Below are 27,236 nucleotides of genomic sequence, written 5' to 3'. Positions count from 1 at the left end.
TTTTGCCAAGATGGGAAACAGAAGAAGCCGATTACAGAATTTGTCAAAGAACAGAACTACAGGTGGCTTGCAGACAATGGCAAAGAACACGTTTATGTCTTTCAGGATATTTTTGGTAGGTTTCTCCAATACTAGGGTCACACCACACTTCTTTTGCTGAAGAACTTAGGCACTGGGGCTTTCAAGGTATGTGGGTGAGCACGGTTGCAGCTTACACAAAGGTATATATTAAAAGGTTAAAGGTTTCAGAGAATATTAAACTCCTCTTCTTTAAATTCTTTTGCAATGATTATAACTCTACTAGCTCTGTACCTTCCAGAAGATACACAATAAAAATAACTTGATTTGTCCCTTTTTTCAGTCTGGAACTAGGCAACTCTAGGAAGAAAACACCCCAATGAAATAAATACACAACTTTTATGTTTACTTGAGCTTTATGCATCTGAATGTTGGAAAGGCGTTTTTTTCCCTTGTGGGGTATATTCAAGATATTATTAATCCTAAAAGCAAATGGGGCTGACTGCTGTAAAGGAGAATTTTTTCTTCCCAGTGGCTTGTTCCAGCTCCACTTTTGCAAGTTCATATTCTCTAGTTCTTCCCTTCATTAACACCTGGAATCTGATGTCAGCTCCATCCAGGTTTCTCAGGGCAAACCTGCTGGAACATTTCTCTGTATTTTAAGAGAACAGGCTTCAGCACATTCATACATTAATACAAAAGTTAAAGCTGACCCTAATTGTGTTAAGCCTCTCTCTAGTCAAGCACCACCCTTCCTTTCCTTCCTCTCAGAAACAGAGCAGCTCCTTTGTCAGAACATACCAGTTACACACCAAAAAAACAACCATGGCTGAAAAATCCCTACTGCTTTTGTACCCCATTTCACTCTCAATCCTGGACATGGGAAAACACAGAAGACCTAGTCCAATGGCATGTTACTGTAAAGCAATTGCAAAGGCTACGTGGTACCAGCCTCCAACCCAAGCGTTCTCAGTACAGTGTAGCTCATCTGATCAAAGCGGTTTCCTTGCAGGCTGTAGGAAGCCTGAGCACTCTCGCTGCCTTTTTGGAGCGCTCTCCCAACCACATCCCCACGCCCACAATTTTTCAGACTCTGCCAACCCCACGTACTTTCCACAGAATGAACTATGAGGTATACAGGCCATCCCTGTCGCACAAATGCTGGTTCATACTGTGCCAGCAGTTCTGTAGATGCAGTAGAACTAGAGGTTAAAAACTCTCTCCAAGCTCCGGTCTCACCTGTCTTCCTCTCCCTCTCAGCTCATTTGTGTCCAACTCTGCAGGTGTTTCTGTCTCCTCCCTTCAGCACTCAGGCTTGTACCTGGTTCTGCCCGACTCTGGGGTTTTACACTTGGCTCCCTGATCACGTCCCCATGACCAGTCAGTCAAGGGCATCCCTTCAGAGAATGAGCACGCTGACCACTTGGCTTGTGCAAGAAAAAGAAGGTCCAAAATCCAGCTCAATTTAACACTAGTTTTGGACAGACTTGTGCTACAATGGTACTACCGCACCCTCCCCAGTAGTAAGGACAAGGATTTAAAAAGAAAAAAAAAGCGGGGTGGGGAGAAATCCTATGTTATAGAGTAAGACTTGTAAACGACTTGCCAGCTCTGGATTTCATTTTTTGCAGGCTCCCAAGGACACAAATCAAAACTGGCTTAGTCATATTACTTCAAACTGAACAGGTAGTTTATCTAAACAGAGCATTTATGAGCTTCCCAAACTGTAACAAACAGAAAAAAGCAATATCCTGAAAGACAAAAGTCAGATATGCACTTAAGAAGTCAGCAGCAGACAGGACTATTTAACTTAATCTACTGATCAAAAAAGCACTACTATGTTGCCAATCACAGTGTACTTGTATTTATATAATATCTTAATATCCTAATTCTTTTCAAGTAACATGTTATGGTGAAGGATAAGAGCACAGTAGGGAAAAAAGTACTTAAATGGTTCCGCTTCAGTAAATGTTATTAACCTTCCTCCTCATTCAGGTACACACAGCTACTGTGCACTGTCTTGGACCACTTCCAGAACACAAACACTAACACTTCAGCTATACACTGACAAGACATACACAAGTGTTTTGAACACGGATTATCACTGTTAATGATGTCTACCATCTTCCATTTCCCCCCTTTCATTTTTATCAATTGTACATATTTTAAACCTATACGAAATAGTATTGATTTTAGAATTCATTATTCCTAGGGCAAGTAAAACATTGATATGGCTATTTGGGGTTACTGACAATAGAGGCAATTAAAACATATTTCCAATAACTAACTTTAAGATAATCGCAGTAACTAAACAGCCAGAATCCAAACAGAATCCAAACAGATGTGATCCACAAAAAAAAAAAGCCAGTAAAGTTTTTTCCCGTAATCAGTAACAGAAATGGGTGAAAAGCACATCCCAATTTGAGATTATTAAAACTTAATCAATTTCAATGTGCAACTAACTTAAGGAATGAGTTCAAAATATTTTTAGCAGTGATTTAAACGTTTATTTATACTATATTCTTAAGTGTAGTATTTCCTTTGTGGTCCCTGGATAATATTCAATAGCTTCATTAGGTTTTCAGTCAAAAAGGCACAAATACAGCTGCAAACACACAGATACCAAATTTCTAGCAAGTTACCATATATTTTTGTGATAGCTGTATGCAAAGCAATTTCATAGGCCATAAGTGAAAACTCATTGTGGGAAATAATTAAAATGGACAATTCAGAAAACTTTACAAAAATACTTCTTTTTATTAAAAGCAGCAATTTCAAGCAGAACAATACACAGAATGTAAACATCACTAAGTTCAGCTCCAGCCTGCTGAACCTTCGAGAAAGTCTACACTAAATGCATCTACCGTACTAGCGAGTTAACAGACTGTATTATAATTTGAAAATATATTTTCTACTTTGAATTAAGAAAAAGTAATTTATCGTAGTCTGTCCCAGCGCCAGATACTGGCATCATCACACACAGCTATAAGGATACTACTATCCCTGCTAAAACTCGTTTGTCGAATGGCAGCAACACATTTAGGATGAGTAAGAGTCGTACACCTATAAATAAAAGAAAATTATTCAGCTGCAACGTTAAATCTGAACTCGCTACTACATTATGGAGCGCTGTTTCACCAGCCTCTTACTTATGTGACCTAGGAGGAGTTGAAGGGCAACAGGATTATGCCCTTCATGGTGTATGTTGTATTCCAAATGTGGACTAGGGAACGCAGTAATTTCCTGTTCACCCACTGCCATTTCTCATCCCCCCAATTTCCATTGAAGCACTGACTGAAATCTTATTGGATCGCATTATTTAGGACTTCATCACCAATGTTCTTTCCCAGTGGTTAGGAATAAAATATATTTTTTATATATAAAATGTATGTAAGTATATATAATTTATTATATAGTGTATATACAAATATAATGCATTTATTATTTATATATATACTGTATATACATTCTATACACATAATGCATTTTTTTATATTTAATATTTCTATTTATTTATATGTATTTGTATGTTTTTATATATATATAAAAGACATGCTGTAAAAGTTCCTGGCCACACAGGTGAGGAACTGGAAAGCCATACTGTTTTTTCCACATTATGCTCATAGCTGACCTTTATACTCTCATTACTCTAGTCCTTTCACCTATTTCTCCCTTGTCATGTGCTACACCTACCTAGCACATCTTCTCTTAATTGCTCTGTAAATTTTCCACCTAATTAGTTTGTAAGCTCTTTGAGGAACAAATTGTCTTTTACTGTATCTACATATTGAGCCCAGCGCAATCTGATGGGCACCTCTTGACACTACTGTAATATAAATAATAAATCAGTAAAAAGTAATAAATGTTAACCTTCGGGGGGGCTCAGAATGTTTATTTACCTAGTAGTTAAAATGGGAAGTGACTACTACTGTTAAAGAATTTCTATAGTTATCAGTAAAGGAAAAAGGAAAGTACCCCAACTCCCTGTCTTAACAAAAATAAAATAAAAAAAAAAAATAAGTACTCACTTGGCTTTATGAGGATCCTCTATTTCTAAATCCCAAACATAAAGTTTGCCAACCTGATTGCCCAGGGCAAGCATCTTTAAAGGAAAGCAGAGGATATAGTAGTTTTAAAATATGATCTCAGAGAATGGAAGTCAGAATTTTATAAAGGCTCTATAGCTGATAAATTGTGTGTGAACGTTTGAACATGAATGACTTAGTGAGTTTGTTGGAGGGGCTAGAAATGCGATAAAATTTGCCTCCTTTCTCCAACTTTATTATCTTTCTCCCCCATCTGCAGAGGTCGACATCAGTAAACACATCTTTAGTGGAATATAAATATATCTTCAGTGGAACTTTTTCCATGAGGCAGAACCCAGAATGAAAAATCTGGAGCTCCTCCAGTTTCATATAAAGCCCCTTGCAGTAAATCATTCCACTTCTCAAACACCGCATCACATGAACCAAGACTTCCCATGTCCATAAACATGGAATCAATGAAAAGCTACGCACTTCCAAATACAGCAAAGTCAAAGCTCACACATACCTTTTGCCAGAAATCCATTGAAAACCTCATGTACCATATATCACACTGGCTGTAATCAAATCTCCCAAGTATGGTCACATTTGACTCACTGGGCTTGATTTTATCTATATCATCTTCCATTTTGCCAGGTTTCCAGCACACAATGGCATTTTCACAAGACTGGGGGGAAACAGTGAAAAAAATCACCTGTATTTACAATTCATACTGCACATTCAGTCTAACTATAATTATAACCAAACATTTCATCTCACAGCTTCCCCAACTACATTAAAAATAACCATAAACCTGAAAATCTCACCTCTGTCCTTAGATCACAGCCACATCACCAACAATATGTCACTGCCCATCGCTGGGAGCCTGCTGCCCTCACAGCTTTGCCAGGTAACAGGACTGCAGGAGCCCTTCCTCGCCCGCTTCAGAGGAAGTCAACCAGATGTGCTCAAACACACTTTCACGAGCAGTTTAAATTAACCCAGACTTGAGGATTGTTAACCCAACCCCTTCAACCAACAGGACCAGGCATGCAACAATTTCTGGCAAAGAGGCAGTAAGACCACCTAGTTTAATACCTACAAGTAAATGTTACTGGTGGGCGCAACAAACACAAATCAAAGTTAGTCATTATGGGAATCCTCATTTCTCCCTTTAGCAGCAAGACCCCTCAGCAGCATCTATATATTCTCCTTCTGTATTCTCTACCAATCTGGTTAGTTGGTATCCCTGTACTGTTAGCAGAGGTACAGCTGTAGTAATAATTTTACTTTTTAACTACAAGCTGCTTATCCACATCGTGACAGCTAACAAAATTCACAATACACTGCATAAAATCATTTGACCTAGCATATTAAGTTAACTTACAACACAAATTCTAGTAAAACTTCTACTGTTTAAGATCCTCAAAACAAGCAAATGTAAGTAATATAGCTGAAAAAGCTGCCACTTTACCTTGGAAAGAATTAGATCTCCCAACCATCGTACACAGTCAACATAGTTTCTATGTATGTCTCTCGTAGAAAAGTCAGGAAAGTGAATTTTCTGGGAAATAAAAGGCCTATGGAGAAAATTGCCAAGTGAGGTTCAGAGAAACACAGAAGCACAAGTCTAATTTTTAATGGCCAGTTTTAAGATATCTCAATGTTAAAAGGACAAGCCTGTATTTTTGGTTGTTTTAACAGTTTTGTAACAAAGTCGATTTTGTATGTTGTTTTGTTGTCTGTGTTGTTTTTTTTTTTAAATAATGGGAACAGTCCCTGTTTCCATCCTCATTCCTAATGAAATAATGTTTCCCACTGTACAAGACTATGCAGAAACAGTGCTAAACAAAACCACTCCTTCAGATGCCAAATACAGTTCCATTGCCAAATACTTCAAGAACTAATTAAAGCTCAGTTCTCCTGATGCTGCTTCTGCAACATCTAAATTGTTAAATAGAAAAGCACACTAGAAAAAAAACATAATTTTAAAAAAAGCACGCTAAAAAAGCATCATTTAATATTTGGTAACATTACCAAAAAAAGCGAGAGTATTTTCACAGCTAGTCTCATTGCTGAACATGTTCAGTGTGTTTTAGACTCTTCAATTCCCTCAATGGTTTAACTGGAAGTTAAGATTAAAAAGTTGATGAACTTCATAAAGGAGGATTTATCTATCATGTATCTAATAGCTATGTTTACTTGACAGGTTACTCATAGCTGAGGTCAGATCAGAGAATGATGAAAGTTAAGGTTATTACTACATAAACAGTTTTGTCCCCGCCCCAAAGTCAGATAACAGATACAATAACTAGTAATTACTACCCAATATAAAACTATTTGCTATATTTAATTTCACGGATTTGATTCCTTCTCAGAAATTTTCAGGTGAGAGAAAGAAAAGCCACTGACATCTTGAAACACAGTGAAATACAAGCTTTAATTAAGAATGATAGAGATGATAATTCCAGACATTTTCTAGTCAAGCAGATAAGAAATAATTAAGATATTTAAAAATAAGAGCATCAGGACTTTAAATCTGAATTCAATAAAATTCTACTGAAGCAAACATCAATAAGACACATCTTCTAGAGTGGTTCAGTATCCAGCACAATCCCCGGGTCACTCACTATCTCCCAAGTTGGATAGGAATTAACCTGGGCCATTGACAAGAACATTCCTATTTTGCAAAGACAGCCAAGATGGTGAAGACTACGTACCTGTTGGTTTTATTTGGGTTGTACTCATAAGACTCTTTGATGGCATTTATCATTCTCTTGGAATTAATTCTCCAGAGTTTTAGAGAGTGATCCATCCCACAGGACATAATTTTTTCACCAAGAAGATCATAATCCTATGTATATGAAATAATTTTGAGGACCGCCAGCCTAAACTGCATTATATCAACTCAGATTTTATTCCACCATTTCCATCAAAACAGCATTTTTGGCTTAGAGAATGCAATAAAACTGTGTATTTCAAATAGAAAAACACTAATAACTTAATCCTGCTCACTGCAAAGCAGCACAGTATCTTAATAATTATATTTACTCTCTCTCTCTCTCAAGAGAGGTATATTCAACAGCACTGACAGACAATGAATCTACTGCTAGTGCTCCCCCCTCTGTAAATTCCCTAGGTTTCATTTTATGGAGCAACTTTGGCAGAATTCCAGGGCTACAACATGGGTGATGTCTATTTAGAACCACAAGAGAATAAAACAGTGTCAGGTTTCATATAGATGCACCCCTCACCTTTCAGGTCACACAACAGGAATGGAAACAGTTCTTAAGAGCAGAGTGTTAAAAGTCAACTATTCTAGTTGATATTTGCTGGGTACCAGTGTCTGTTCACAGCCACTGAAAAGCAGCATAACTCACCTGGAATAACTTCTTTCCTTCACTACCATGTCTCTCAAGGCTTATTTGTTCTTGCTGCTTTGGCTTGGTAAGACCTCAAGAACTTCAAAAGTGGGACCATCATGAAAACTTTTTACTCTTTCTAGCCCCACTGAGCTCTATTTTGTTTACTTCTAGGTTGCACTGTGAGAAAACTAGCTACTGAAAGACACAGAAAGTGAACACCTGTCCTGTATATTGAGAGGTGGCCAGATCAGTCAAACCGCCTGAGATTTAAACTTATCTATCCCCTTAAAACAGTATTTATGCACTTCGGGTTTTTTAAGTAGGTATAATATAAAACAGTGCACAAGAGGATAAAAAGTTGCAGGTTGTAGGCTTACTACCCTTCGTAAATCTAAATCACTGCCCCACAGTCTTCCACTTACTGCACTTAACACCTCATCCCTGTGCCCTTCTACTCCTCCAAATATTGCAACCAGCGTGTCTGTCTGGATGTTCCACAGTCTCAATGCATGATCTATAAAGAACAAATAAAATTACATGCTGCTTTTTATATGTACATATGAATAATATATTTCAGCTTAACTACTTTCAATAACAGGTGTTCATGTAAACATCAAAAAGGCACTTAATTCTTCTTCACTTGCAAGAAACAACGGAACTGCATTAACTACAATTGCCATTACAACTAAGCTATTGTTAGAGTAATTCTGTAACTGAGAAAGTGTGCCCACCCCCCCACCAGGGACGCTTCTAACAAAAATATACTTGGATCTTCAGGTCATCCAAAAAGCAGAGAAGAGTCTGATCTTGGACAAGTATGCTTTTATTCAGTGCTATCTCAAAAATAATTGTATATATCAAAAAAATGCTAGAATTCCTTTCAGCCATGCTTACATCAGCATTCAGAGAAGTTTTGATTTTCCGTTTTTTTAATCTTTAAAATCTCATTCTTTATGAATCACAGACTGTAGTGATGGGAGAAAATGTTTCTATAAACGATATGTACTCCAAAGTCAATCGGACTAATCCACTTGTTTAAAGAAAGTTTTAACAATTTCTAATGAAGAACTGTATTTCCCATTTGGAAATGGGAACCTCTACTGTATTTCCCTTTTGGATTCCACAGTACACTGCACTGAATTACAGCAACATCAACTGGAAGGCCACATGGTCCCAAATATTTTCCTCTTTTTCTACTCATCTCTCAGCCAAGCAGTTCTGAGACTCCAATATTCTCCTGCCTCATGCCCTCTCAGAGATAGTACCTGGTCCAGAGATTGCACATTAAAACTTGTAGTAATACGGCTGATGTCAAAACGTTATTAAAAAGAGAACCTAAAAAATATACAGAACTCAAGAAATTCAGCATTACAGACCCACAGCACAAACTCAACAGTTGGAAGAATCAGAGGTTCCCAACTCCTATCCTTGTGTAGCTTCATCAGTAACACCAAATACGCTAAAGTCGAAAGTCCCCTTAAGTGAACGTTTCCAACTCTAGCATTCCTGAAGGCTTGCTCTTGCAGCAGATCAAGTATTCCCTTACTTAACAAAACAGTCAGGATTAGGAAGTTGTGACAGTTAAGACATTCTGGACAAGCCCATAAAACACCGTACCAAAACTCGCTTCTCCCTTCACTAATGTGCTTTTTACACAAAGTCGAATTAAAGTCAGAGCTGCTCCTGAGCAACAGAGAATCGAACTTTTCCCCATGAACACGGTGGTGAACGCTATCTGCGACTTTAAGACATCCCCACTAGATGGCAACATGATTCAACAACTGGAAAAAGTTTAACTCAACTGTTAGAAAGGAAAGAGCAACCCCAGTGCTCATGTTTCTTCTTTGCTAAAAAGCAGTACTGTTCACAATCCCTTTGCACCACAGGTGGAGTTATGTTTATTGTAGGCCATGGATTTAATATGTACAAGATATATAGCCATGAAAGAGCAAGATTTGCTCTCAACTTTTAAGGTAAACTTGTTCAGTGCCATTCATAAAAAATTCATAAAGGTTTTGGCCATTTTCAAGACCAAAATCCAATCCAAAGTATCCTGATTTATACAAAAACAAAAGAGGGTTTTTTCCTCACCTTTGCTTACAGATAAAAGGAGATTTGGATCTCTTGGATGGAATTTCAGTTCATTGATTGCATTTCCATGGCCCACGTAGTGCTGGGATAGAATTCAGAGACCAAGTTATCATTTCCCCTCATGTTTACATGTATTTAGAAGACATAAGTTTCATGCCTTACTGAAACGCAAACTGTATCTCGAAGTTCTGAGCACTCACCTTTATGCACTGCATTGTAATAGGATTAATTATCCTAATAATACCCCTGGACCCTGCCACAGCCAGAAGAGGATGGCTTGTATTGCTATCATATGTCCACGCACAGGTATAGAAATTTTCATCTGCCTACAACATCTTACGTTAAGGAACACAGAAGAAACAGGAGATTTTTTTCTTTTTAATAATGTGATTTTTTTAAAGTAAACTTGTTGCTATTTTACACAAGTGCCCAGGAGTCTCTGCTGGACCCAATAAGAAAAAGATACATATTTGATTATACATCTGCAAATATAAGCAACATCTCCTTCTCTATAGATGCCAGTTTCCTCACTTCTGTTCCATAACACGCAAGAAACACCTTCTCTCTCTTGGCATCGCTTTTCAACCTCTTTCTCTAAAACATCTGAAGATTGGGAATAAAACGAGGATGAATCAAGACTGAGTTCACAAATTATTGATTTGTGTACTGCAAACGATCAACACAAGTTATTACCGCTTCAGAACATGAAACATAATTCTTAGGCTTTAAACACAGTTCCAATTCACAGGGAAGCTGAGACCACTGTAAAGCAGCGAATGTGAAACATTACGCAAATATTAGTGTTGGGAAGATTAAACTGATGGAGAATCAGTTTTCAAATATTTTAATACAGTATGTTTCATGAGTCTGCGTTTTTAATATTTTTTCAATAGGAGGGACTCTAGGATGTGGGAAAGAGGTAAGACTTGGACCTGACATACGGAATGTGCCGCATGAGCAAAGTATTAAATCACAGACAAAACCTTTGTATACTTTTTCCTACAAAGCCTCTTCATTTTTGATAAAGAGGAAGCAAATAAGTGGCTTTTTAACCGAAAAGGATACATCAGCATCCACATACGACTGCAACAGACGGATTTCTCCTTGGGAATGACATTCATATAAAGTAACCTGGAGAAAAAAAAAAGTGGGAGAGATTCCTGCTTACTTGTGATATTTCAAAAGGAAATCATATGCACCTGTGTGTTGACTTCCTGATGGGAGAGGTAATGTGCCTTTATGGTTTAGATCTCATCCATCATCTGTTTGTTTCCAACAGCTGGAAATGGTTTGATAAAAGAATGCTCACAGCAGTCTCAGTAAAGTACCACTCCAGGACTTGTCAGCAGTCCTTCCCAGATATTAAAATCTATTATTTGAATTGTCTTAGTAAGATTAAACTCTATTTGGAATTAGTTACTGCAGCAATCTCTACCGTGACTTGGTCTTTTAATGAGCCACTGATACCTTGTTTAATCTTAGTTTAGCACTTTTGGTAACTGCCAAGTGGAACAAACCTGGAAATGAAAGGCTTCTTGTTTATTCACAACACTTGCATAGAATGCACTTCAGGAGTTATTTTCAAGACTGAAATGACATAGATCCTTGTTCAGAAAAAGCCTATAAATTCACTCCACACAGACCATTAATTTAGCTACTGAGCTGCCTGGCATCATTACAGACACTTCTCATCCCATTTTAGAGCATATGACCTTTTGGAAACAATAGCATCTAAGAAGAGTAATTTTAGTGTGAAGATATATTTATGCACCTCTCTTACTTATCCCATGTTTATATTACTGAAGGATTTTTTTCTTTACTATATAGGCTAATTCCCAAATAGCTAACACATGACTTCATAGAACAATCCAGAGGATGCAACTCTCCCAGATAACAGATGCTACACACCTCAGAAATAAAGCTTTCTGTATGAAGTATCCTGTGTCTGTACTAAACACAGGTAAAGGGATTGGTTGAAGAAAGAATGCAAGCAGAACCACACAGAAGGGCTTATGGTTAAAAACAGACTACTCACTCTGTTGCTGCCTACAGTGGCAAAAACAAGAGGATCACCTTCTTTACTGTGCCAGTTAAACTGGACTCCAAACAAAGGCTGACCATGGTCCTCCTGTAGATGTAAAGTAAGATTAGAGACAAAAAAAATAAAACCCACAGGCATATTCTTTCTGTGAAATTCAGTTGTGGTGGTAAATAGTTTAATTGATATGTTTTCCTCCTCAAACTACTGGGTTCACATCCAGTATAATTTCAGACAGTGAACAGTTAAAAAGAACAGTTTTGTAACATCACATTCTAACTTGGCTGTCTTAAGGAAGTTTATGGGAATATTCCGCCCCACCCCCTCTTCCTTTCCCCCCAATCCTCAAGCTTTTAAAAAGTGAAGGGGAAGAAATGTTGTCTCACAGTTATGGCCAGAAGCTGGCAGAACTCCTGAGTTATATTTGCAGCTCTTTTATTTTTGCAATTTTTAACAAGGCAACCTCTGCATTTAAGACCACACCTATATGCATTTTATACTGTTATAATTACTTCCACACAATGATTTAACAACTTCACAGAGAAGAATTATTAGGACAGAGAAGAACTGTACTGGTACAGAGTGGAGAGGGGCTACATTTAACTATTATAGCAGTTAGGTCTTGCAACTCTATCAGAGACATGACGAACTCACTCCAGCACGTCATGATGCTGCTGCAAAGCTCATGTCTACAAAGTGTTTTCAGATTGCCTTCACAAACAGTTACCAGAGAAATGCCAAGTATTATTTTTATAGAGCTTACCTCAGTTCAATAGAGAAAAAAAAAAGAAGCAGATATGTTTATGAATTGTGATGAATATGGTGGTGCTTGTTAATAATTGATAACAGTATTTTGGCCTGTCCTGACAGGATGTTTTCAGTAAGAATAATGTTCATTAAAGTGCCTCCCCACAGGGGACTGTCTGGGACAGTGCAGGCAGGAAGGAAGTGTCTCATGATGGCTGTTAAGCAGCCTTCAAATGGCAGCGCTTCAGAGACAACACGAGAAGTATTAGTCCTGGCAGCTCTGCCCTATCCAAGAACCAAACAGTAAATTTGAGAAGGGGGTATGGGTGGGGAGTCCCAACGCTACTCAGAAAAAGAAAAGTAAGGAAGTCTGGAAGAATCTGAAATAGCATTATTTACTGAGAAAGGCAATATCTGTTATTTACAGACATAGCTAGAAGAGCTAGGAAGAGAAGGGAGAAAAATCTTTCAGAGATGAAGGCCCTCCCGCAATTCTTAAAGAGAGGTGACAAATTTCAAAGCTGAATACAGATTAAAAAGAATTGTTCAAAGTTTAACTCGAAGTATTACCCATCATAACATGAAAGAACAAACTAGTGGCTTTATGTGATGAGGGATATGGGATATTAGCAAAGGGAAAAGTAGCAAGGTTATTAGTGACCCCACAACAGAAGGAAAAAGCAGGTACTCAGCATTCTGTAAAGCATTACAGTTTAATTAGAGAAGAAGAATGAGGAAAACTGTATGCCATAAAATTGCATACACAAGGCCATGATTTTCAGTGTCCAATAAAGTTAGGAAATTTACTTTCTAGACTTATTTTTTTAGTGTATTTAAGTCTTCCTTGAATAGAATGGCTGAGAGGTCAAATACAGAATATTTTTTAAAAATTTAAAAAAAAAAATAAAAAAAAAATTAAAAAATTGTAATTTAAAACGCTTAGTTGGTTTTGGATTTCTATGTGAAAGAGTTCATCCTGGTGAATACTGAGGGCTTTTGACATTCTGCATGAGGATAACACAGGTAAAATGCACAGATTCTTACTGCTTTATTACAGAGATACATTAGCAGGTTTTGTGCTTGTTTTTCTGGAATAACCCTGTTCTCTGTCATGTGCACTGTTTCTGATAAATTTAGTAAAATGGCTAAAGTGAAGAGGAAGATGTTTTCCCCGTCAAGATAGGATATTTTTCCAGCCTAAGTTGTGATAAGTTTGTGATTTTCTAGGTAGGACCCAGATTAGGGTGATACATAGTAAGTAGAGAGATTCAACAGAGGGCTATACTGTTTCTATATTTCTGCATTTGAGTACATACTTAAAGTATTTAGTAAGCTTTTGCAAAGACAACCTATTTCCCTGGAAAAATTACTCCGCAAGACAAATGTCTTCAGACTACTTACATCATGCGCACTACATTCCTCACATCGAGTGCTACAACCTCCAAGAGCCTGACCGTACATATTGCAGTTTTTCTGGTGTTTAATGGATGGAGGAGTCAGGCAGAGGCTCTTGCAGGAAGTCACTAGGGTATCTGAAGAAGTTATGCTCACCTCATTTAAACTACCATCATCCTCACTCGTCAGAGACAGCACATAGCTATTTTGATAATACCTCTCCGCTCTAATTTTTGTCCCAAGTGCTAAACAATGAAGCAGGTTTTTAAAAACATTGCACTTTTAGTTGCTGCACATTACAGTTATCCTGAGATGCCAAGTATGTCACACAAATCTGACCACTGGTTTGTACAGAGAGAAGAGTGACCCAGATGTTGGTCCAAAAGTAGAACTGTAAAATGCCATCTTGACCCTTGGTATGAATAAAGGGCACAAACCCCGAAGTACTCAGGTTCTTCATGCACCAGAGACAGAAGCAGGGGAGAAAACAGACCTACAATTGTTACAAAAGCAAATAAATAAATAATCAATGGTTAGTTTTGCCCTTACTCGCTCAACACCAACTCGGGTTCAGTCAGACAGTAAGACTAGACCTGTTTTTAGACTGAAGGCAGTGAAGTAAATACTACGCCAACACAAAAAATAATCACCTGCAACTACATGAACGCATTTTAATAAGCTGTCACCCACACTGCCAGCGAGGAACCAACTGACCACACATGCATTTCCAGTTCCCAGAAGTGGAAGCAAGCCATTATTGACAGTGGTTTTAGTAACCTCTCCTTTACAGACCCACAAGCTAGAATCTCGCATGTGGCTGGTTACTGATTCCCAGCTCAGGGGACAGTGAGTAGAAGCTGAGAGAAAACACTGGACTGCTAACAACCACTGAGCCACACCCTAAGCTAGAGCAAGGGTAGGGCAAATAATAAGCAAAACATCTACAGATGTATGTGAGGATGTGCATCTGTCAGCTGTATATACTCATTTATAAACTACATTTCCATTCAGCCCACAGAAGTTAAAGATTTTTCGGTACACCTTACAGTAACTTAGTACTGCAAAAAAGGAAAAAAAAAAGGCAGTGTTTTATTTCCTGTCATTTTCCAAGTTATATTTTTGTTTTCCTGATGCTTAAATTTCACCCAAAATAACTTCCACAGTAGTGTTTAAAAAGCATATTTAGCAAGCACTGAGTTTTTCAGGCTGAATCATAACCATTTAACATTCAAAGCAGACGGTAATGGCCACATTTCTTTGTTTTCCCAAGTAAAAAAAGTAAAAAGCAAAATTAGAGGGAAAAACAAGAGTAGGAAAGTGGAAAACCACATAATTTATACATCCCTAAAGAATATTAAAATTAATTTCCATGTCTTTAAATCATGTTGACTCTTCATTAATTTGAGTACATGCATACCTTACAGCACAGTTCAAAGACATATAAACTATGGGATATATGATGTGATACCCAGAGAGTCACAAGTGTCTTTCTGAACCCATATACAACATTCAATTGTTAGAGTTTATCTCCACAGTATCTGCAAAATTAGCATGGAGGAACAGGAAAAAGAAAAGAGAAGCTTCCTCAAACATGAAGTAAAAAGGAGTTACCAAATTTGGCTGCTACCTAGTCTTTGTATTAACATGCACGTTTATTATTGTTAGCATTAATTTCAGTTCAAAGAGAAATGGGGGAAAAAAAAAGGTAATAAAAATATCCCACTTAGCTGAAACGCTACATTTACTCCCTCACAGCTTGATTCCACTTGCACAAGAATCTGTTCCCAGGCCCTGATCCAAATCCACAGAAGTCAGGGATTGCTTAACTTCATAGGATCACCCTATAGTGGGGCCTGGGTTGAAGTTGGGGTGAGGGATTGTTCCGTTTTCCTGAAAGACACTTGAAAAGTACTAACTACTTTAGAACATTTGGTCTGCAGATAGCAAACAAATATGCTTAGCAAAACTCAAAACTTGTTAAACGTTTGGGTGCCGAAAGGCCCGCGCCTGTGTTTGAAGCCTGACTTGAAGCCACAAAAAGCACTACCTGCGGGGGTGATTCATGCAAATCACAGGAACAGCTGCCTACCTAGACGAAAATGAAAGAGCTTCCCTTCCTTCCACACCCTGAAAGGACTGGAGATATTTTTTATACTTCAGAAAACACATTCTGATCAACTTTTTTCCCCAGATACTTTCATCAGTATAACTTCGTATCAGAATTTCTCCAGTGGCAAAGCTCCTTTATGAGGATTCCATACTCCAAACCTCTCATCCCCTCCCGCTCAGCTACCCCAGCATTTCAGTGAGGCAGTCTGAAGCCAAGGTTCAGAAACAGCTACAACAGCACAGCTCAACGTTCGGTGTGGGGGAATGACAAAAACCCCTTAAAGCAATTCTGCAGAAAATATCCACTATGGAGCTGCACACATCCTCTTGTTAGCTAAATATAAAGTTTAACAAAACTCCCATCTTGTTCCAGGTGCAATCTTTCCCTTATTTAGAAATCTTACAAAAATCAAATCAGATGGCACATTTAGAGCTTTTGCCACATAAATATCCCACACAAGGCTGGGGAATGAAAGAACAACATCCTGACAGTGTAAAAGAATCAAAGAGAAAAATCATTTGGTTCACCACAGTCTGTCACCAGTGCAGAAGAAAACAATAATACCCTAAAACACAAGAACAGGGAGTAAAGACCATGAATCCACATCCCTTAATACCATCAGGTATTATGTGGGAAGATAAATATGACCTAGATCAGGTGTGAACACATAATCACAATGCTCACGATAAATTAACCAAATTGCACTATATAGCATTTATGACAATTGCCAGAAGACAGAAAATATCTGATCTGATAAGTATGAGGAAAAAACTACTGCAAGATTGCTGGGTTGTTTTTTGGGTTTTTTTAAATACATTTCAACAGGTAGAAAAATCTGTACTTTGTGTGCTTCACATCGAGTTGTCACAGGTTTTGTTTTATTTGAATTAGTTTATCCAGTTTCTTATCTTTACCTCAAGCAACTACAGCTTCAATGAAATACATAATGATAACATATCTCACATAACTTTGCAAACCTTATAAAAATGGGGTTAATTGCTACCTACCTACCGTTTCCTATTTCTCAGTATTCTTTTTCTTCAAAACTTCAGCTATTCCAAATAAGAAAGGTACTTTCTTCAAATGAGCACGCAACATAATTGTATACAGATATTTAAAAATATCTACCTTGAGACTGTCTCACTGTCAACATTAACATTACTGCCAGCAAGTGGTGTCCAGCATTCCCATGTTGAAGCTTACGCATACCTACCTTTAGGCTATTTACACATTTGAAGGAATATTTGCACTTCTTTGACTTCCATTTTCCTTTTCCCCAGCTTTTTCTTCCCGGCGCATTAGGAGTGTTTGTTGGTGTATCAGGGCGTTCGGTGTTAGTACCGCTTTCAATACTAACGGCATCATCCTGAAAACATTCAAATTATATAGAATGTAATAAAGATATCATTAACTGCTGCATAAATTTAACTAATTTTGCAGCACTTAGCCTTTTCACTTTTTCTTCTCCTCCACAAGAACAGAAGATCTCCTAGGACTTGGCGTTATTTAGATTCACATATTTAAATCTATTACTAACATAATAGCATTCCTCCCTAGAAACAGAACATGAGTCACATGAGGACTAATCCAAGAGGGAGAGACGTGAACTGTGATCTAGTGGAGTTTCTTCAGAATACTGGTAGTTGCTCTTAAGAAAATGTCTAAAGTGGTTGCTTTCCCCAGAAAACATCTTTGATGTAGATGAAATGAGTACTTCTAAAGTACTGAAGGAAGAAGTTGTTTGTGTAAAAACATTATGCTTAGCCATACCAAGAATCTAACTGTCTGAGAGACTTCTGTATGCCCTCCGCAGCCCTCAGCACAGCACAGTTCTACAATAAGTCAGCACGGCCACTAGAAGAGGAAGTCCCACCTTTCCCTTCTGCACTTTCCTACAGAAACTTGCTTCAACTAAAAGCTAAGTTTAAAAAGAAAAAAAAAAACCAAAAATAAAACTAGCTTGCTGTCTGATCAGCTAACAAAAAAAAACCAAAAATAAAACTAGCTTGCTGTCTGATCAGCTAACTAACCCAACTGGCCCTCCAACTGTCAGCAGCCAGAGCTAATGTAAAGACGGGGAGAACTGAAAAAAGGGGTGCACAAAACAACCCACCCAGTCTCTAAGCAATTTTAGATCAGCTTTGGACAATTAACAGAAACTACAATTTCATACGCAGTCTGACTGCAGGACACTGCTCAAAAGGACACTTCTATTCTCTGCATCAGCCATCACACCACACTTCAATTTCACCTGCATCATAACCGGCAACCCTGTGCTTCCACATGAGTAAGTTCAACTTGTTAAAAATCAACATTTTTTACTTTTTTTCTGGCAAGGTCTGTTCACTTTCCATCAGAGTAGTGGGGGGAAAACAACTCATCTCAAGGCCATGTGATTTCTAGATCTGAACTAAGGGAGACAGAGGCAGACAACAGCCTGTCACTGGAAGAGATTAAGTGTAACATGAAGCTGCGCCAGGAACTCCACTAGGAATACGGAATAAGGTCAACTATAAACATTAATACACCAGTTCCCACCAAACATTTATTCTCTGTCCCAGTTTCATATCTGTATCATCAAAAGCCGGTAGAGGTGTACCGGTCTTTGGTTGCCCAACAACTCTGAAAATCAGGACATCAAGAGGAGAAAAAAAGAGGAAAGACAACACACAAGCCTGTAAGTGAACTGCCCAAACCTGGAGTCATTCCCTCCATGCTGCACCCCTAAAAGAGCCAACCCTCCCCAAATAAGCATAACCGAGTTTAGCAATTTTTATGTTTTCCAGTTTCTTCTCCTTTACCCTAAGAAATTTCGGAGCTTGCCAATTACAGAGTTGTAATATTTCACAAGACTGATGCTTTCTCTGGACTAGTCAGATACTGTCAATATAAGAACACTCGGTACCTGGTGTGATGCAGCTACACCGAGTACCTGCCACTACAACATAACCAACAAACTTGCACCCAGGATACTTGTGGAACAAAATACACCCTTTCTCCAAATCAACACTATTATGCCAACTTTTAAACAGAATCCTCATCTTTCAGGAGTAGTGGAGTCCAGTAACAAACTCCTGAAAACTGAGTCCTTTCACCACTGAGACAGGTCACATTTTCAATAACGAGAGAGCCCACATCCGTGGTCACCGATAGCCTACAACGGACACCAAAGCAAACCTGAACGCCTTTGTCACCGAATTACAGTTGGATTTACAAATGCTGCTGAGCAGTAAAAAAATTCAATAGCAGTGGTGCGGAGCACCTCGAACCTGCCTGTCGCCTCACAAGCAGCACTTCCACAGGTTGCGGGGGATGTGGTCCAGATCCCCACTTTCTGGATAAGTGCTCTAACCAGAAAAAAACCCACACTGCATAAAGCCAACACCCAAATAACACCCCCCACTCCAGTAACTACATAAAATGACTGCTAAATACTTTAGATTAAGTTTATCTTTCCAGTATAAAGCTATTCTGTATCAATCACATCACCTTTGTTCTGAACATTGGATTTTAACCTAACTTAGAGACCACAGTCCTCATCCCCTGCTGCCGCCTTCTGCTGACAGAAGCTTATGAGCACTATCCCCTATTCCTTGCTCACCAAAGGGCTGCACACATAAATTTATACTGCATGTTATTCCGCAACGTGACAGTGAAGACACATGAGACAAAACCGCAAAAAAGGTGGAAAATTTTGCTGTTTTGCAGCAAAAAAAAAAAAGGAAGTCTGGCATTTTGAAGCAGACTTCGAGTCAGAGACCGCTTAGAGTTTGGGCCTCAAATTCTCCCTCACCCACGTGGAGGAAAAGTGAGTGTCTCTCCCCCAGACCCACGCCAGTCTCTCCCACCGAGGCCTCCCTCTGACGGCCCCTCTGCCTCGAGGGGCAGCCACCGAGCCGAGGCGGGCGGGCTGACACCCTCCTCTCCCTCTTCACCCCCACCGCCTCTCCCGCCCGGGATGCGCCCGCGCCCCGGCGGGGTCTGACGGGGACCTCGGGCCGCGGGACACCCGAGGGGGGCCGGCGCGGGAGGTCCCCTCACAGCGGGGCCGGGCGGGCGGGCGGGCGGGCGGCCCCCCTCGCCTCAGCGCTCCCGCCCCCGGCGCGAGGCCCCGCGGCCGCCGCGCGCGCGCGCCCGCCTCACCGCCCCTCCCCCCCGCTCTAGCCGCCTCTCCCCTCGCCCGGCCCTCACGTTCTCGTCGCCGGACAGGTCCCCGGGGTTACTGTTCTCGTCGCTGCTCAGCTTCTGCTTCTTCGCCGGCATCTCACCCCCCGCTCCCGCCGATGCCGCCGCCGCCGGGGCTTCTCCCCGCTCAGACATCTTCCCCGCCCCCCACCCCGCCACGCAGCCGCAAAGCGCGGACGGGGAGGTCGAAACGCCTGCCGTAAAGCAGCCCCGCGCTCCGTTCCCCGGCCGGGGAGAGGCGAGCTGCCACACTGCTGAAAAAGCGCTCTTCCCGCGCCCGGCGGCGCGCGGCGCCTCAGGGGCTGGCGGCGGCTGAGGGGGACCGCTGGCTGAGGGGAGAGCGCTGTTCCTGCTCGCTTCGGCGGGGCGAGGCGTTAAATTAACTCGTCTTTTAACAGCACGGAAGTGTAGTGGCACTTTATATCGCTGCCTGTAGCGCGGCCGTGCCGGGCAGGGCCAGCGGAGGACGCGTGTGAGGTAGAAACAAGCAGGTTCTGTCGCCACGGGTGTTAACGGTCCCTCTGGCCGTCTTCGCGTAGTTCTCGAGTGCCGTTTCTTCTGCCTAAAGGTTTTTTTTTTCTGTTCTCCTGCTCTACAAAAGTCCTTTAGTCTGAAAATGATGTTGCCGGAGAAGGAAAACGCTCTGCTCTGCTGCCTGCTCCTCTACTCCCTGGCAAGCTCCTATTACAGCTATAAATTAAATAACTGCAGTTGCCAGATTTTTATTTATTTATTTCAAAACCCACAGGTCCCAAAGTCATAGTAATTATGAACGGTAAAAAAACCTCTACCAAAGAGGAAAAGTAATCTGCCCACAGGCACAGCATCTTATCTGCTTTTTTTGCAGGGGCAGAAACAAGTCTTTCCTCCCTGAGGGAGAAATTCCAGTCTCAAAAAGTGATTGCTTTGAGGGCAGTGACAGAGGTGAGCCATGCCTTGTATGTAAAATTTAATCTCACATAGCCTTCAGAGATAAAGAGGAAGAGATATACTTAAAATGGTGCATGTACTATAGTGTTTTTAGCGATAGACAGCCCCTTTTTTCTTCTGCAGAACTGTAGGCTCCAATGAAGCATTATATAATATATAACAAAAGGTTGTAGTTTACAATGAATAAAAGCTCTGCCCGGGTCTGCGCTGTGAGATCAAGGTTGCGATAAAAGTGTTTGTGGGAAAATATACAAAGAAAGAACAGGCTTGTTTTTAAAATATGACAGGATGTTTTTAGACTGGCATCTTAATTAAGACTAAATCACGACTCTGCTGCAGATCTGTTGAAGGAAGGGCAGGCACAAAGTTTTCAGTGGTGAGGGTTTTTAACTTCTCCCCATGGATGCCCTTGAGCTACTGGAGAGAAGACAGCTCCCCTTCATTTTGCAGCTGTCGGCTGACGTCCTCCAGATGGCCAGCTATGCATTCAACTCCACCACGTTTCACTGGCTCATCCAAAACATGAGGAAAAGTGAAAGCCTCAGCTAGCCTGCACTTCTTGGCCTGCACGCAGGAATGTTCCCCACCCACACCCAGAATCAACCAGTTCAGTCTCCATCACCAACTTACTGGGCCCAGACTGGTCTCTGCCTTCTCTTATCTTCTGGATGCTAGAGGACTTCCTCCACCAGGTGACAATCCTGCTGGCCTTTCTAGACAGTTCTTAGTCTAAACCACTTCCCTTTTTTTGCTTTCTCAGAAGACAGGAAAGGCCGGCTAAGTTTCCAAAAGTCATCATACACTTCATCAAGCTTCTATTTAAAGATTAGTTGTGTGGTTAAACACAAGCTTGAAAGTTCAGAGAATTTGCTTCAATTTGTGCTCTGTCGAGATTCTCTTTGGAAAGCCTCTGTGCTTTTGTGTACCTCAGTTTCTCAACTGTATTATGGGAGAAGCATTTCTTACATCCCAGGGAGATATTATGAGAAAATATATATTATAGTTCATGATTTGTTTAATTAGTATTCAAAATTAATTAATTAGTATGATACCGCTATATAAATACCATACATCTATTAACTAAGAAGTAATAGGGCCCCAACATAGTGTACAAAGGAAAATGGGAGAACAATAAAATATTTTTTTAAAAATCTGCAGTCAGTTTCAAGTACGATGATTTAGTGGTATTTTAAAAGCCCACAGTGGGTACGTGGAACAACTGGATTTGATATATATGGGAGGATTTTGCCAATTCTCATAGGATTGCAATAGTAAATGTCAAAAAAAAAAAAAGAATTTCTGGAATGCCTTAAAGTCATGGGGTCTTAAGAGATGAGCTGATTTTTGGTTTATTTTACATACCAGAATATTTCTGGATCATTCAGGGACATTGAAATACTTTTTATATATGTGGGTTGAAAGTAAATCAGTCTTACTCATTCGTTCTCTTCAAGGCACGGTTCTTCACGGGATCATGTAGAATGGAAGGGACCTCCAAAGCTCATCATCTCTAACCCCTGCTCAAAGTAGAGGCAGTTAAAGCTGGTTCCTCAAGGCCTCATTGCATCCAGTTTTGAATACCCTCAAAGCAAGAGATTTTGCAGCCGCGGTGGTCCCCGGTTTTCAATGTTTGACTACCTTCATGGTAATCTTTTTTTTTCCTTGTAATGAGTCAGAAATTCCCATGCTTCAATTTGTGTCCCTTGCCCCTCATCCTTGCTTCTCATCCTTTCCCTGTGCATCTGTTTTCTCTACATCCTCCCATTAGGCAGCTATAGACAGCAACAGGCGCCCTCCTTAGCTTTCTCTTAAGGCCGAACAGACCCAGTTCTTTCAGGTTCTCTTCATACATCGTGAGCTCCAGTCCCCTGACCAGCCTGGTGGCCTTCTCCTGCGCTCAATCCAGCGTGTCGATGTATTTCTTCTACTGGGGAGCTCAAAACTGGACACTTGTAAGATGTGGTCTCGCAAGTGCCAAATAGAGGGGAAGAACCGCTTCCCTTAACTTACCGGCTACACTCTTGCTAATAACAGCCTCATGTGTCGTTACCTTCTTTGCCACAAGGGCACTCTACGGACTCATGTTCCACTCGCTGTACACCAGACCTCTGAGTCTCCTTCCGCTTGGCTCCTGTGTTGACCCCTAACCTTTACTGTTGCATAAAGCTTTTTCTCCCCCAGTGCAGGACTTTGCATTTGCCTTTGTTGAACTGCATGAAGTTCCTATGAATCCATTCCTCCAACCCATCTAGGACACTCGGCATAGAAGCCCTGACCTCCAGCTTATCACTCATTCACCCCCAGTTTAGTATTTTCCTCAAATTTGCTGTGAGTGCCCCCCATTGCATCATCCAGGTCATCAATAAAAGACATTAAACAGTACTGGCCCCAGTATCAGTCCCTGCTGGATGCCACTAGTAACCTGCAGCCAGTTGGACTTTATACCACTGATCATTCTTTGAGTCAATGGCCAAGCCAACTTTCCACCCACCTTGTAGTCCACTTATCCAGCCATATTTTACCAATTTGACTGTAACGATACTATAGGAAAACATGTCAAAGCTTTGCAAAACATTTACAAAGTCCGCAGCTCCTCTTTTATTCCACACAGCCAGTTATCTCTTTGCAGAAAGCGATCAATTTGCCCTGGTAAATACATGCTGGCTGTTCACAATCACCTTCTCATCCTTCATGCGCTTGAACATGGCTCCCAGGAGGATTTGCTCCGTCACCATCCCAGGGACTAAAGCTAGGCAGACTGGCCTTTCATTCCCTGGATCTTTATTCTTGCACACCTCCTTGAAGACAGGTGTGATGTCTACCCATCTCCAGTCATCAAGAAGCTCCCCAGATCACCATAACTTTTCATAGATAATAGAGAGTGGCCTCACAATGATCAATGACATTGGTCGGCTCCTCCAGCAGCCTTTGTTGCATCCCATCTGGTCTTGTGGACTTGAGGCTTCAGTGCTCCCTAACTTCTGTGCTGGATACTGCTTCACTCCCATAGACTCTGCTACTAGGCTTGGGAAACGGGGAAGCCTAAGGACAGACCATATCAGTGAAAACCATGGGAAAAAAGCAATGAGTACCTCAGCCTTTTCCATGTCCTTTGTCACTGTGTCTGCTGCTCCATGCCTGTATTTTCCTCAGCCTTCCTTTTGCTGCCAGCATACCTACAGAAGCCTTTCCTGTTAACGTTCATCTCCCTGCCTGGTTTCAACTCCAGCTGAGCTTTGGCTTTCCTAACACCAGCCCTGCATGCTCAAGCACTGTCTCTGTATTCCTCCTGGGCAGCCCATCTGTGCTTCCACTTTCTGTACACTTCCTTTTTGTGTTGGAGCTCAGCTGGGAGCCCCTTGTACATCCGTGCTGGCCTCCTGCCACACTTGCTTTATTTTCTGTACATCAGAACGGACTGCTCTTTTTCTTAAAGTAAGGTTGTTCTTGAAGATCAACCAGCTGCCCTGGGGCCCACACCCTCTAGGGCAGTCTCCCATTGGATCCTGCCAAGAAGATTCCAGAGTAAACTGAAATCTGCTTTCCTGAAGTCCAGGGTTGTGACTCCTTGCCTTGCTCATTTCTCTCCAGATTTTCAACTCTACAGTCTTGTGTTTGCTGCAGCCAAGACTGCACCTTCACATCTTTGACCAGTTCTTTCTTGTTTGTAACAGGCCCAACAAGACATCTCCCCAGCATCTTTCTTCCTTGATATGCTTCAGGTAGTCTATATAAAACAGGACCTCCACCCTCCTGCATTCTTCTGGTGGTGATTTTGGCAATCAGCTGGTCCAGGTAGCCCAGTACTTTTTTTTCTCCAAGAGTGGGCAGTAGAGGATACTTAAGCAAGAATGTAAGAAATTGTGGTTGTTTAAACAGACTAAGAGTAAGCTCAGGGTTTCTCAGCTGTGTAGGTAACACTGAATTTTGCCATCCTAAAGATGAAGGGGCTGCACTGTGCTGGGAAAGGATACTTGAAATAGAGAACTAGTGGGCAGACAGATCAAGGAGCAGAGCCCTGGAAAACTAAGCTTGTTGTTCCCACTGCCACAGGGAGCATGGAAGAGGCTGGAGAGGTGTTATCCCCAGGCAGTACCAGTTGCCCTCAAACCTCTCCTGTTACGCAGTGAAGCAGCTATGAGTCTAACTTTTTAGAGCTCTGGCATTTCCAGTGGGGCCCTGGCCTTTTTGCTGCCCCTGATATTATGCTGCCTTAGGTAACAGTTATTTCACCTATGTACAAAGATAGGCCTGCAGCTAAATTACCTGATAACAACATCTGCTGTATAAAAAGTGTTCCTTCTTATTGATACTAACTGTTTTCTATGTGTGTATAGGTCAGAATTGCTGAATTAACTGGAAAAAGTAATTTTTTAAATTCCATTAGCGCGATGGGAAAACATAGCCATGGCAACTGAGGAGGATTCTGTTCTGCTCCATGTATCGTCAAGAGCCCTGACGGTTAATCTCCAATTACAGAGGCTGTTTTATTAAGAATCTGAAAACACAGCTGGATTTTCAGAACACCAGTTGAGTTTGTAAGTGACAGCTAACGTTGTAGTTTTTGCCTTAAGAAAACAGCAAATTTAGAAACCAATGAAAAAGCATTAACACAGAAACCCGTAGCATCCCTTTTGCGTAATGGAAATGCAACAGCCAGAAAAGGCTGCAGTCTTTTTTCCCCTCTCACTTTTGAAAGATTAATGGGTCAAACCTTTAGCTGACTCATGCTCTGAAAGCCAAGAACAGCTCACACATTTAAATCTTGCTGCAGAAGTTCAGGATGATACAGATAGAAGTCATCTATTTTATCCATCTGCTAGAGCTAACAACCTGCATAAAAATGGAAGGTGTGTCTGAATCAGAAGATGAGACAGCTGAGTTGATCTAACAACTCAACACTACTGAAGGAAGGATATCTCACCCACCCCCCTTTCCAAACCTTCTCCATGTTCCTAGTTCTGGTTTTCCACTACTTACCTTCCAAGGACTCTGCTTTTCAAAAGGCTATCAATGAACCAGTTCAGCTCACTAACCTAGAAGAAAACTGATCAAGCACAACGTCACTTGATCTTTTCTCTCTAGCTAATGAACAAGACCAGACTTTGCAAACTCTCTGATGACCACCAGAACTGGCGCAAAGGAAGGCTGGAAGCTGCAGCCAGGAGTGAAAGATGGCTGAGAAACAAGAGCTCATCCTGATGGTAGTGGTGAGCTACAGCTCAGCAATCACCTGAAATCTCCCTGTGTGCCACTTTAGTTCATGGTTTGTCTTCAAGGGTGAAAGACTTTGACCCAAGGTGTAGGACTGTCTATACTACTGTCACAACTCTGCTGTAATGACGACAGGGACAGCAACGTGCAGTTAGCATCAGTAAAGCCTAAACTCAGTCTGTGGTCAGTAACAGCACTGCTCAGTCAGTCCCATCCCACCCCAGCCATCTAATTTCTTCTGCTTCCACCTGCCCTCCTGTTCTCTGTCAGGGAGTGATTTATGTAGCTGTGTAATGAATCACACAGGTCAAACGATCTGGCAGAAGAAAACAAACAACACTTCTCCATTTTGCCTAGTTGTATTAGATCAGTTCCCTTGTTTGTTCACAACGTAGCTACACAAACAGTTCTGCTGGCGCAGTGCAGGGAGTGGCACATGAACAATTGGTGGGAAGAGAGGGAGGTGGGAGGAAAAAAGCCAGGATTACTTAAGCCAGTATCGTCACCAAATAAATCCTCATGGACCCACAGCTCATGTGAACAGAGCCTTTAGTCTAGTTTAAAGTGACCCTTCTTCCAGAATAGTTTGTATTGTGTGTGAAGGAGCTCTCACTGAACCAGCAAGGCACATTTACAGCGTGTGAAGCATATGTACAAAGGAACTTTAGACCCCAGTTTACAGAAGAAATGTGGGGGATCTGCAGTCCCACACTGGCTCTGTGACAAAGTCCAATACAATGCAACCTCCATCATCAACAGGAATTCAGGTGCTGCTGCGGCAGATATGCCTGTATCAGCAGCAATTAAAAATGTCCTAAATGCTTAGGGCTAATGTCCATCCTTTTGGCCATCCCAGAACTTGCTCCTAGAAGCGTGAATGGTAAAGTACTAAATCCATCACCATAACATCAAAGAATCTGAAAGGCCAGTATAAGAAACTAATGTTCAGATAAACTATATTTCACTTGCCCTGTCTGTATAGTGAACAGAAGTATGTGCAGCTACTTCTCTAGAATTTTCTCCACATCTTTCCAAAAAACACTGCAAGGATGATCCCCACCGAGATTTGCATTCAACTTGGGAAAGAGGCAACAGGTTGGGACCATCCAGGGAAGCCCCGT

The 27,236-nt window shown here is 40.9% G+C and overlaps 1 protein-coding gene across 3 annotated transcripts; it reads right to left on the bottom strand.

The window, feature by feature from the left end:
* Positions 1-2,751: 2,751 nt before the first annotated feature.
* Positions 2,752-20,122, bottom strand: EED (embryonic ectoderm development). Of its 3 annotated transcripts, none has more exons than XM_075140249.1 (12): positions 19,978-20,122; positions 17,000-17,152; positions 11,532-11,624; positions 10,562-10,627; positions 9,697-9,822; positions 9,497-9,578; positions 7,828-7,919; positions 6,761-6,894; positions 5,515-5,620; positions 4,570-4,728; positions 4,047-4,120; positions 2,752-3,081 (listed from the first exon to the last, which is right to left on the bottom strand). In XM_075140249.1, the coding sequence occupies exons 1-12, from the start codon at positions 20,104-20,106 to the stop codon at positions 2,955-2,957; spliced, it is 1,341 nt and encodes a 446-aa protein (XP_074996350.1). In that variant the 5' UTR covers positions 20,107-20,122; the 3' UTR covers positions 2,752-2,954. The 3 variants fall into 3 exon arrangements, with proteins under 3 accessions (XP_074996350.1, XP_074996353.1, XP_074996352.1); XM_075140252.1 differs by having other exon boundaries at positions 7,786-7,919; positions 19,978-20,114; XM_075140251.1 differs by lacking the exons at positions 7,828-7,919; positions 9,497-9,578.
* Between the last annotated feature and the right edge of the window lie 7,114 nt (positions 20,123-27,236).

This window comes from Calonectris borealis, chromosome 1, assembly GCF_964195595.1.
Source record: "Calonectris borealis chromosome 1, bCalBor7.hap1.2, whole genome shotgun sequence".
NCBI classification, from domain to species: Eukaryota; Metazoa; Chordata; class Aves; order Procellariiformes; family Procellariidae; genus Calonectris; species Calonectris borealis.
The sequence above is the reverse complement of the archived record's forward strand: the minus strand, read 5'-3'. Positions and strand labels throughout refer to the sequence as shown.

Coding starts and splice junctions, on each gene's coding strand:
- EED (XM_075140252.1), bottom strand. CDS start 20,106: ATGTCTGAGCGGGGAGAAGCCCCGGCGGCGGCGGCATCGGCGGGAGCG. Junction 10,628..11,531: donor CCACTGTAGGCAGCAACAGA/GTGAGTAGTCTG, acceptor TTTTTTCTCCAG/GTTACTTTATATGAATGTCA. Junction 9,579..9,696: donor TTACAATGCAGTGCATAAAG/GTGAGTGCTCAG, acceptor ATTCTATCCCAG/CACTACGTGGGCCATGGAAA.